The 13,408-nt window shown below is 34.0% G+C and overlaps 1 protein-coding gene across 1 annotated transcript in view; it reads right to left on the bottom strand.

Moving 5' to 3' along the window:
* The window catches only part of LOC149419759 (PI-PLC X domain-containing protein 1-like), a 43,709-nt gene extending 30,857 nt beyond the window's left edge, over positions 1–12,852 (bottom strand). Inside the window, exon 1 of the mRNA XM_089637009.1 lies at positions 12,513–12,852. Within this exon, the coding sequence (XP_089493135.1) occupies positions 12,513–12,582 (70 nt within the window). The 5' untranslated portion in view covers positions 12,583–12,852. The remainder of the gene's footprint in view (positions 1–12,512) is intronic.
* Between the last annotated feature and the right edge of the window lie 556 nt (positions 12,853–13,408).

Below are 13,408 nucleotides of genomic sequence, written 5' to 3'. Positions count from 1 at the left end.
AATGTGTACACGCAGGTAGACATTTCAATTGCGCCTCTTTTAGCTACACCCTCATGCCGCATGTAACAATGGCCTTGTCGTGTTTTGGTATTGTAAATACAGAAGTTATAACGTGTAACTTGCTCTTATAAAAAATAGATATATTGCCATTCGGCAACGGCACAACAGCTTGAAAGTCATGAATGGCAACTACAGTATCATCAGTGGTCTTGGTAATGTTTTTATATTATTCTTATCGAGATAGCTTTACATTCTGAATGTGTTCAGAATATTATTATTTTTTATAATTTCTCATTTGCAGTACTATAGTTGTAATATACACAAAATGCGCAAAGGTTCTTTTTTGGTTTAAAAAAAAAATTGAATTTGGTATTGAATATTTTCCTGTACGTAGAGTGTGTAACATAAAGATTACCTATCGAGATACACTTCTATTTGTACAAATTGTACATCTTTTGGATATTTGGAGATCCGAGCCGATCCTGCACGACAATAGTGCGATTCCACTCTACTAAAGCTGTTGATGTGATTCATAACATCATCAACTAAATCATCCTTTTGCAGGAAGCTGTCTATTTTCTTTTTTAATGCAGTGCTTATGGTATTATTGCTTATATCTAAGGTTGCCATAAAAAAATCTTACACGTATGTTATGTCCATCTCTCTCAAAATAATAACCACTATTAGCTTGGATTCATGGAATCATAAATATTAAAATATTTTAATCGATCAACTTCCAAAACAGATTCAGAACATTTGTATTTACAATTGGTACACAGTAAAGGCTATATTTGTTTTGCTCTGCATACCTTTCATGACTTTGCTACATACTCCTGACCAGTATTCACCTTCATTTTCTTTATGTTTCTCTTCCAAGATCACCCAACTTGTTGAAAACTATAGAGCTACAGTGAGACAATGAATTTATTTCAGTATTTTAAACGACCTTTTGAAAGCAACAGTGGGACAACATCAATATCTCAGTGTTGCTCTGAGTGACCGAACATTTCAATACTGAGATTTTACTTGTAACACTGGCATTTTTTTTTTACAAAATATCCCAGTAATGCATCATGTAGAGCTCACAATTTTACATCGAACTGCATACTTATCTCAAAAGTGTATTTTTCAAAGATATCTATGTGCCTGAACATATCACAATGCTAAGCAGTGACAGAATCGTCTGCAGGACCAACCCTGTATTGGTAATGCATCATTCCGGAGCAAAATTTAAACAAGTATATTTATTTAGTACAATAAAAAGTGAAAGAGTTAAAGACAAAAAGGGTAACGGTTATTAGAATAATGGTAACAAAATTATGACTTTATTTATTATACTGTTATACTTGGTGGAATTATATATTATTAAAATAGAAAATAAAACATTTTTTAACTTATTTCCACTTTTTTATTATATTATATGTACCTACCTTGACATTGTGTACCTAATTTTGTATAAATTCTGTAACAAAAGAATTTCAATTGCCAGCCTGAAGATGTCCATAATAGGATGAAACCGGTAGTGGTAAAATAAAAAAGTGGAAATAAGTTAAAAAATGTTTTATTTTCTATTTGGTAACAAAATTATCAAATGTATTTAGTGGCGCCATCTATATTGAAACAATGTGTAACATTTCAAATAAATTTCAAGAACAATAAAGATTATTCTTTTGTCTATTACGAAAAGCAACGAGTTTTAATAGGTTATGGGCAAATATCCATATATTTTTCGGTTTTTACTGTGTAAATTTAGTATAAAACAGTCGAAAATTGTTGACTTTTCGTGGAAATATGGCTGTAAACTATTTTCAAAGTATTGAGAAGCTGACAGGACGTCAGAATTATGATCAGTGGAGTTTTGTGGTCGAAAATCTGTTGGTGCTTGACAATCTCGCAAACTATATCAAGTCGGAGCCAGATAAAAATTTCGAGTCAAAAGCATCAGATGACGCAAGAGCCAAGGCGAAGCTAGTTTTAACTATTGACCCTGGATTGTACGTGCATATTAAGGAAACAGAAACAACTTTAGAGTTATGGATTAAACTGAGGTCTATATTTGATGACTCAGGCTTTTCTCGTAAAATATCTCTACTAAGACATTTAATCTCGTTACGACAGGAAAATTGTGATTCCATGACTTCTTACGTCACGCAAGTAGTCGAAACAGCTCAGAAATTGAAGGGCACAGGATTTGCAATTACAGAAGAATGGGTCGGATCGTTACTTCTCGCAGGTCTGCCAGAAAAGGGCAGAAAACAATTATGAAAATTATTCTCAAACTTCCTCAAACTGCAAACAGTAACTTAATTTTCAACATAATGAGAGTATTTGATGTTCGACAGATCTATGTAAAAACTATCCTCATGCATCTCTTTAAAAACAAACACGTGCTTTACGAAAAAAAAACTAATTTAGATTTACGCGTAATTCAAACAAAGACATGTTGCAAGTTCCAGCACTTTCTTCCACCTTTGGTCAACGTAGCTTTGGCTACTTTGCCACAAAGATCTTCAACATGCTCCCGGAAAATATTAAAGAGAGTCAAACACGGAAAGAGTTTAAAAAAAATGTTAAAATTTGGATTTATTCAAATGATCGAGCCTACACTAGTGCCCTCATCCAAACGCCTTGTCATTGACAGTTATTGCAGTATGTACGGTGCTAAAACTTACTATATACGTATTGTGTAAATGCAAACAATAATGAAAAGTAACCAAATGCCTTGTCACAGTGAGTTATTATAGTATGTATTGTGTTTAAACTTATTCTATCTGTATCTTCAATATGTAAACAATAATGTAACCTAAAATAATAGATTGCTGTATGGGAACCCATATTAAACATTTAAATATTAACAAACCATAGACTAAATGGAGAAATAATTAACTAAAAATTCTGCCTCAATACAGGTTCGCCTAGTGAGGCAGGTTATGCACAACCTAAAGTATAGTATATTATGCCATTTCTATATAACGCTCTTACATTCATATATATTTTTTCTTATATTAGAAACTGCCGTATTATTGTAACATTATTCTTCTAACAATTTCATTGTTTCTAACTTACATATAATTATAAAACTTACTAATGATATATTATATATATTCTGTAATTTTTTGATGAAATAAATAAATTAAAAAAAAAAAAAAATTCTAGCATATGTATTGAAGGTGAAGTAAAGCAGAATTTTTTTTCGTAGGAAGCACCCACATTGGGGTGGGTAAGTTGGCATCACATTTTACATACATACGTAAATAAACCATACTCTTGTATGACACCAATTTCAGTTTGTAAAACTCTCTTCTGGGTCGAACAAAGGTAAAAATATTATCGTCAATTAATGGTTTGATCAGTGGCGTAGCGAGCCGTACCCTACGAACGCATATAAACGGGCCCTACCCCTTTCCTTGGAAATTTATTTGGAATACACTTTTATGGCAGCGTGGAGTCGCCAGTATGATAGCGATGTGTGGAGTGTAATTTACGATGGCTGCCGGTATCGTAAATCTGTGTTCAAGGAATTCGGATGATTGAAAGATAAAGGTCTGCGATCTTTGTTGAATTTATTTGCGAAAATGAATTTACAAGTTATGCGAACGCAGAGACGGTGGTAGTGGAGAGTGGTGGTCTGGTCGAAAGTTGAAACTAGAATGACGGAGAGCCGTCTTCCCGTCCGCACCTAGCTCCTCCGGGGCTTCAGGCGGCGGAGTAATTATTTTAGTGTTATCATATGTGGGATGAGTTAAAGTAGTCCCACACTTTATTAGAAGCAAAAAAATGTTTCGTAAAATATTTATGGTTTGTAATTAAGCAGGTAGGTATTTAAGTACCTACTTACAAATCTTCGGATTTTAGACTAAATTTTGGTTTTTATTTATTGGATTAGAAACATATTTTTTTGGATGCGAGGTCTAATGTTCAAAAACTTAGTACTGATGCACTGCGCTTTGACCCACCGGCACTTTCAAATGACCCACGGGGTCGCTATAAAAACTACTGGAATTCATACAAAAAATATTTTCTTATTACCTGTCGTAAGAACCAAAAAAACCGTCACTATAATGAAAATGTTTGCATAAGGGCGTCCATTCTCATTTCGTTACTTTTATAAATGGCCTTGACTGAAATACATGCCTTGCATAATAATATGAGGTAAGATGGTCGGTCAATAATGTCATGTTTTGGTAACATAATTTAGGTAACGGTACCTACACACTTCAAATATTATTTCTTCACCGTGTCAACGATCGTGTGATTGCAATCGTGTTGAAATGTTATCAGTAAAATAAAATTAATAATCCTAAATACATCTACGTGCTATCAATATCTAGATCTCGATATATTTGTCATCAATAAGGTTAAAACTCTCGTTTTCACAAATGACCTAATTTGATCCCTTTATGTAGGTTACTGTACTTGTACTTGTCGGCTTTCGATCAACAAACTAGCACGCCTTGAGAAGTAAACCTGCGAACATAATAATATTTTATATTTTTACAAATTATTACATGTTGTGGTCTCGCTATCGTGCTATTTAGGCGTTGCGTCGATCAATTCCATAAATAAAGATTATTGATCTAAATAATAATAATAATTCGACAATTTTTTTAGCGCCGCTTTTGTGAGTTATCACCTCGATGCAGGTATTACAAAAAATATAAATATTACCAAAATAAAGTGAAGTTAAGTAAAGTAGAATGAAGAACAGGAACAGGGGACATGAAGATAGAAGATGAATACTCTGCAGCAGGAATCCTAGGTGGTGAAGAAACTTGACTAGCTCTGCAGCGAGAGAAACTACCGCGTCCACCAACAGTGCCAGCACGAGGTTCGTTATCCGTTCAGGTATGTGTCTGCTGCTAATAAAGCGCTGAAAAAATATCCTCACATAGATAACAGACCTTGGCAGCACCGCTGTGACGTTGGACGAAGATAGAAAATGGAGACTTTGCAGCAAGAATCCTAGGTGGTGAAGAAACTGGACCAGCAGCTGCAGGGAGAGAGTCCACCGCGTCCACCAACAGTGCCAGCACGAGGTTCGTTATCCGTTCAGGTATGTGTCTGCTGCTAATAAAGCGCTGACAAAATATCCTCACATAGATAACAGACCTTGGCAGCACCGCTGTGACGTTCGACGAAGATAGAAAATGGAGACTCTGCAGCAAGAATCCTAGGTGGTGAAGAAACTTTACCAGCAGCTGCAGGGAGAGAGTCCACCGCGTCCACCAACAGTGCCAGCACGAGGTTCGTCATCCGCCCAGGTATGTGTCTGCTGCTAATAAAGCGCTGACATGTGTCTGCTGCTATTAAAGAGCGCTGACATAATATCCTCACATAGATAACAGACCTTGGCAGCACCAATGTGACGTTCGGCGAGTCCATCATATCTAGTCTCTATTAATATGATACTGATAATCTCGTAGGGATTAAAATGTAATCAAAAGCGTTTTTCAGATTTATGATAAGTGTTTCAAGGACAGATAGGAGATAAATAGACACGGAATTATATATTTGTTCAGCTTGATTTGTAAACAACTCGAAGTTACTTTTTGGTACTGTATATATTTTTATTGTATTGAGACAGGTGATGGTTTGAAATAAATCCTAAATTTTTTCTACATACCCTGCCCGTCTTTTTCATCAGAATTTTATAAAAAAATGTTTATCATGCCTGGAAAATGCTTTATATAAACTATCGAAATTTCTACTGATATATCATATTTTTTCAAATTGTTTTATTGCATAATATGGCAAAATTAGTTTGTGAAAACTTTGTTTCAATTTTTTTAAGGAAAAATTTCACGATGTTGGCCTGAACTTAACAAATTAAAATAAATTTGTATTTTTGCTTACCATTGCTTATAATTGCGAGCGCCAAAGCTGGATCTATCTGTATACCTCAATGATATTATATTGGGAGACATGTATAAAGCTCACGGGGAGTTTTTCTAGTTAAAAACTTTCGCCGAATCAATAAAAAACACTGGCTTAATACTTTTCTTAGATCGCCATTGGCTATGAAAGTATTCAAAGGACGATTGGAGTTAGATCTTCAAAGTGAACAGGGTAATATTTATTATTTATTTTTTGGTAAACTAATGTTTAAGACAAGATTTTTTATGCATAGCACAAAGGGTAACAATTATTTTTATAAGCAATAATTATTAGCCATGTATCTTTTATCGGGAGATTTTTCAATGTGGATGAGTGTTTCGGGCTAATAATTATTGCTTATAAAAATAATTGTTACTCTTTGTGCTATGCATAAAAAAATCTTGTCTTAAACATTAGTTTACCAAAAAATAAATAATTAATATTTGACAAGTTCTAGTATCTTCACCAAAAAATGTAGACAATTTGTCTCGACGCCATCTAGTGAGAGAGTTAGCACTTACAATGCCTTTCGCATATAAAATAAAGTTGGTTGTTTTCAGGTGAAAAAATGTAATAAGCAGTAATTGTTGAATGAAACACTAGTATATATTGAATTATTTCGCGGATAAGAGATAAGCCGCCATAGCTCAGTGGTCAGAGCTGTCAACCGGAAATCGAAAGGACACGGGTTCATGTCCCGTTGGCGTCATGTATCTTTTATTAGGAGATTTTTCAATGTGGATGAGTGTTTCAGGCTAATAATTATTGCTTATAAAAATAATTGTAAGGGTAATATTTGCATACCCTTTTAACATAATAATACTACCTAGGTCTGCCAGTAAAAATAATAGCACGTGACGACCTTTTTTATGAAACAAACTATAATGTGAAAATAACAATTATATATTCACTGCAATTTCACAATCGAGTGACTAGTAGAATCACGAACTACGGTTGCCCGAACTGTGAAATTTCTTTGTGTTCGTCATTGTTGATAATTACATCTATAATTAGGCTTCGCAGGTTTTGCACTACTCGGAATTCATATGCTGCGAATGTTAAGTATTTTAAGTTACGTAACCAACGTAAAAAAGTCTTATAAATAATATATAATTATTCAAGATGTGTAGGTAGGCAGTGATCTTACTTCTAAATCTTTGAAGATATTGAAATAATATCAATTATTTGTAATACTAAACGTAGGACGAACAATAGAAAACATCATCAATCACATTTGTGTCAGATAATTTATTATAATATGAACCTAATAAATAATACAAAAAGTATTTCTCAACTAACCGTTTAGGCAGATTTGGCAGATTTTAAACTATCTTGTACAGAGTTTTAAAAAAAGGCTGGTGAAAAAAACTCTACACTACCGTTAATTTCACTTTTTATTCGTCACTGGGCATAAATTATATTTTAATGCTCAGTTAACTATTTAGAGCACCTCAAGATCTACACGACGACGTACGAATAACTCTTATAACTCTTTTCTTTGCGGAGTTATGATTAATTCTTTGGTCATGTCGCGTGAATTTCTGGGAAAAACTCTCATGATCTCACAGAAATCGTTGTATCTCCCTTATTGTTGTGGTGAGAAATATGATCTAAACGGTGTTAGAAAGAGAAAACACCATGCTTTATATTCATATAGAAGTTAACAACAATACAATCAAAATGTCTACCTTCTATGAAACCAAAGATTCAGACCTTAATTAATTATTTTTATATGAAACGACAGAAAAATGAGGTGGCGCTGACGTTTATAATATATTTTTATAGTCAGTAATTTATTAACAAAACTTAAATAAAACCATTAAAAAAATTGATGTTATTTCTAATAAAAAAAATATTTAAGCGTTAAACACTACTCATCGTATTACTGTGTTACCAGTAGTAAATATTATTATTATTTTTTTAGTGTAATGTAAAGAATGCGAGTGTCTGAGTTGAATTACTTTACTCGAAACTCCAATAAAATTAATAATAATGATTTGAATCCAATAATTTACGATTTTAATAACGCAAATAACCCTGCATACATGCAAATACGAGCCACAAGTTGAACTTATGTGATGATGTTCTAACAAGGGCCCCATCGAGTCCGCCCCCCCAGAGCCCGCTTGGTCAGTCATTACGCCACTGTGCACATAATTGCGTATGAAAAATATATGTTTATATTTCATATGAAATCATTATATCGAGTACTTGCTTTTCAAGAACCGGAAGAACTCGCAAGTAGAACACAGTAATGTCTCACTTGAACAATTTTTACTTCCCGTTTCTCTATTATTTCTTTGATGCGCCTACTAAATTATAGACGGAAAGGTTTGCTAAATTACATCCTAATCGAACCATTAGCGATTTCCTAGGTATTCGCTGGTTACAAATTGTTATATCTGCCTTACTTTGCAGATTTAAGTGTTGGGAACTCTTTGTAAAAAGTAAAAGGTTCTGCTTATAATTGTGTATGTTTACGATACAAATAATAGGTCTGGTTTTAGCTACACTGTTCATTACCCCAGGGTTGGTAATTCTCTGGTTCGAGAAGCTTGTTCCCTGTCAATCTCATCTCACAAGTAATTGTTACACTCTAGCGACATCTGTCGGACTCTGAAGTAAGCTTTATGACTAGCGCCATCTATTGCTTAAATACTCAACTTTATTACCATACATCACACAAATAAACCCATTTCTGTGGTTAATGAATAGCTCTGTGCTCACTTTTTTATTTATGATTGCGGCAACACTGCAAAAATGCTACCAGTGGAAATAATTCCGTATAACCAGTATAATAATACCTGGGTAGGTAGCAGGTACCTACTTACTATTATCATTTCATATTTGACGGCCTCCGTGGTCGAGGGGTAAGGCTCTCGACTAGCAATCTGAAGGTCGCAGGTTCATATCCCTGAATTTTATTTGAATAATAATAATAATAATAATTTCACAATTTATTAGTTTAAAAGTTTTATAAATTTATAAATTTATACCTAGTATACTTGTGGCACGTTCCGGAGTGGAAGATACTCTCAGTATCGCCTTTGTGTAATATCACTATTCAGAATTGAAACTTTGCTTGAAATGGCTTTAGTCATGTTTGGTGAACAAATCTAAATAATCAGGTACTAAATTCATCTTCTCCCCCCCTTTTCCACTGCCTTCAGCCTAGCAAAATACCCCAATTGGGGATGTCATAGTCTCACTGGCTCCAGACGGTTGGGAGAAGTTGGGACTTATGTTCGGTATTCACATAAAAAAATAAAAACAAAAATATCCACGAGTCTGTTTGTACACTGAATAGGTAATACACACACACTTTCACATAGAAGTGACTTCTTTGTAGATTTGAATGGAAACCGATGTAGTCACAGACTTGGTAACTTTTGGTTCTAGTCTCGAGTAAGCCAGTGAAATATAGCACACTAGCTGACATCGTATATTCCATTCCATTTTATTTTGAATTTCTACTGAGAGAGCGAATTTTATGAATTTGAAATTTAAGGCCAGAATGGCCAGATTTTTGGATCACGAAATTTTTTGTACTCCATTATTCTTTGGTCTTTCGTTATAATAAGAAAAAATCGATGAGCGTTTAACCCATAAACTTTTTAATTACATTTCGAACCATGCTTAGGAAACTTTACATTAACCCCTCAGGCTAATTTGTTCGGCTTAGGGAACAAACATCTATTACCCGCAGAGTTAATTTGTTCGATTTAGGGAACAAACAGCTACCCGTAGCGTTAATTTGTTGGGTTTAGGGAACAAACAGCTGTTATCCGTTGAGACAGTTGTTCAGTTTTGGGAAGAACTCATATGGTCTAATGGAAATCTCTTTCTACCACCGTTTAAATATGATTTAAACCAGAGTTTCCCAATCTTTTTTGCCACGTAGACCACTTACCAAAAATGTTTTTTTCCGTAGACCCCCTATATTGAATTAATATTGAATTTTCCTAAAACTATTAACGTCCCATGTGATAATCATTTATTTTTTTCGTAAAAAGATTCCCTTCTCTTGCCAGTCGAACAACCGGGTGGCGGTATAGTTCCTCTGTCTTTACACTGTGCAGACAAGGGCGCCCTTGTGGGGTATTACTCCAAATTAAAATGAAGCAGGATAAGCAACGGGAATTTCTTTCTGTAGCTGGCCCTACAGAACAGCCCCTTAAATTCTTTGTCAGTGCTTATTCCGGTCAGTTCTTCTTGTCACATGATATCCGATTCTTCAACGTTCCATTTCCATAGTCAAAATATCCTCAAACTTAGTTTTGAAGTCTGTGTGAAGTGAATTTAAATGTTGAGCGTTATTATTACCCTGGATGTTTTTCAAAAACAAGTTGGGGAACTAGGAAAATTCGCGGCTGTGCAATGTTTTGCTTGAATATATTAATTCTGACGAGAAAAGGAACGTAGACTCTATTTATATACCTTAATTAACAACTTAACGAAATTATAAAAATACAAATATCAAATAAGTAAATTCTCAGTCTATTATATTTGTGTTAGGTCTATTGTGTCATTTACGGAACTCCTAAATGTTGACTTGAGGTAAATGGAGGTCCGCTCGTATGTACCCCCATTTGAATCTCGTGGACCCCCAAATTTTTTTATCGCTTACATAGACTCCCAGCAAGCCTATATCGACCCCTGGGGGGCGATACAGACCCATTTGGGAACCTATGATTTAATCGATGATAAAATGAGAAAATACCACGCTTTGTATTTAAAACTAGCAGTTAACCACTAAATAAATGAAGCATATACTCCACGAAACCAAAGGTTCCGACCGCAATTTGAGAAAAAAATATGAAATATTGTGAAATTTGTATTAATAATTTTTTATTTGAAACAAAGAAAAAATGATGCTTCACAAATGTTCATTAATTTTGGTTCAGTGTTCAGTCGAACATACATAAGCCATTTTAAAAACTTTTTTATATATGCATTCAAAACATTTATATGACAAAAATGATATGTTTATTTTTAAGCTTATTATGAAATTTGAATGCTTATTTCATCACCTTTTAAAAACAGTTTTTAGTAACTTTATATGTTCAGAAATATTTCATTTATTTGAATTTTATTGCAATGCGGAAATCAAAACAAATTCTTTGATCATCTGAGATCGGAGAGGTTCAACAGGATCGCTATCAATAAATAATATGACGTCTGTAGTTTAAAATCAACCGTTTATAAAATAATCACATTTTGTCTTGTTATTAATATAATAAGATAGATAGGGCAACCATGGCAGAGAAATTGCATAGATCGATAGCTCAAAACGTGGCGAAGTGCAAATCGTGCCATGTCTTCCTCGGCGTCCCCTACTTCTTCTACCATCCACAATCGCTTCATATAATCTCCATCAGCTTTCGATTTAAAAAAACATCTAAGTGTCCCTTTCTTAAACTTACTCAAGAGGATCTAATTTCTACGGAATTCAGTTTATTATAATCCTTCCTCTGTCAGTTCCATGTTGCACTGCACTGATGTGATTGTGAAATTAATGTCATGATTTGATAAAAAAATAACAGTGAAAACAACGGAAGGTGTACTTTGTAATGCCCTATTCAGGTTAGTAGTAAAATGTCATTACAATTTGTCGCCTTTATTGCCATTGGCGACACGTTTAAGATAGTGTAATAGGCTATAAAAATGATAAAAGGCACTATTTTAATCTCGTTTGATTTCTGAATGTTTTATTGGGAATATTGAAAAAGTCTCAGTAAATTAAGTGGGTTCGTTTTATATTATTAAATTTGCGCGTCTGAAGCTTACGCGTAGCAGTACAAGGGGAAAGTCGTGATACAAGCTTGAGGTAGGTGGTTTAAAAAAATTACACAACTTAATAACTTACCTATGCGTTTTCTAGGAAAAAAAGGTCCCAACGGTAATTGTAAAGAAATAACAAAAAAACTGCAAACACCAGCACGAAACGAGGCATAGAGATAAATTAAATAATATAGTAAATAATGCACAAATAATAAATTATAATACACTGTTTAAAGAATGTATGCATTTATTGTAAAAAATACGTAAGTATTACATAAATAAAACAAACGACGTTACGAGATCCCATGTACTACACATTTTTGTTAGACTTTTGTAGATTCATATTATGAAATGTATAGATTTATTTAAATAAATAAATTTTTTTAAATACATATTTAAATAATACATGGTGTCCGGAAAACCGTAATACAAGCGGAAATACAAGTGGTTAATAATCGTATCAGCTGTAAGACTGCTTAGAATCGACTCCAAAAGTTTTTAATCCGTTTAGTTGCGGAAAAAGTTTTTTTTGGTTTCTCTGCTTGATCCACAAATATCCTGCTTTTACTACGAGTTTCCAAATGCGTAGATATTTGGGCTATGCCGATATTTGGCAAAATAAATTACTATAAATAAAATATTAAAAATTAAGTAAAAAGAAATTGTATAAGTAATCATTAATGATAAAGAATATTTGATGGTTTTATTAGGATACCGAATGAATTATGCACGTAGGTACTACTGAAAAACAACAAATAAATAAAATACCGTCTTATAAAATAAAATACACCTCGATTGAGAGAGGATTACTGTTAAAATGCACAAAAAATAGAGCACAAATAAATGGGCTAACTCACGGTATTTTGCCTTAGAGTCGCATAGTTCAATCACAAAGAGCAACAAACTGAGGCACAGAATTCTGTTCATGTTCAGCACTGATCGGTTCACGCTTCACTGAAGTTCACTTTCAGAGGCTTGAAGCCGAAATCAACTTTAACACTGCCTCCCCGACGCTCGAGCTTATAGCTTATAGCCTGAACCTCGAAGGACCGTTCGTGAGATAAGACACTCATACACTGGCGTTGATCCCCAGCTGACTGCAAGAAGACCCAGATTACTGTGTGACTGATTACCACCTCACCGATTATGATCACCACTTCGCTGATTACTGCCGAGCCAAAACAGCGCGGTGTGATTGACTCCCCCCGGTCAAGGTAGACCACTTTCAACTGAAGGTTAGAGGCTCGTCGTTGCACACTTCAACAAAAGATCCACATTATTTGTTTTTCGTCAACAATTGGGAAGTTATTTAGGAGACGGCAGTTAAATAACGTACACAAATCTGAAAATGTTCTCTTCACAGTGAGGTACATGTTTTAACGATTCGAGAATGGTCTGCCGGTAAGAGAGATAATGTAGGATTGCACAGTCTCTCAGAGATGAATACTTTCGACTCAAGGTCGTTCTGTTGATTGCGTTATATTTTAAGAAATAATTTTGTTACGAAAATTTAAAGTTATGTTCGTTTTAAAAGGTTGTTGACTTGTTAATTTATTAACACATTTCCAAATATTTTGAAATTCTGTTTGTATAACGCAGAAAAACTCTCGAACAGAATGCACTTCCTTCTTTGGGATGAAATTTTTCACATTTTCTAGCCTGGAAATTCAAGTTTAATTAGCTGTCAACTTCATTTTCATGTGGAGATTTGAAAAATCTGTTAGGTACAGTTATAAGTATATATATATATTTA

Source organism: Hesperophylax consimilis, chromosome 11, assembly GCF_061612785.1.
Source record: "Hesperophylax consimilis isolate HC1 chromosome 11, BYU_Hcon_1.0, whole genome shotgun sequence".
NCBI lineage: Eukaryota > Metazoa > Arthropoda > Insecta > Trichoptera > Limnephilidae > Hesperophylax > Hesperophylax consimilis.
Note: the sequence above shows the minus strand (reverse complement) of the source record. Positions and strands in the feature narration are given on the sequence as shown.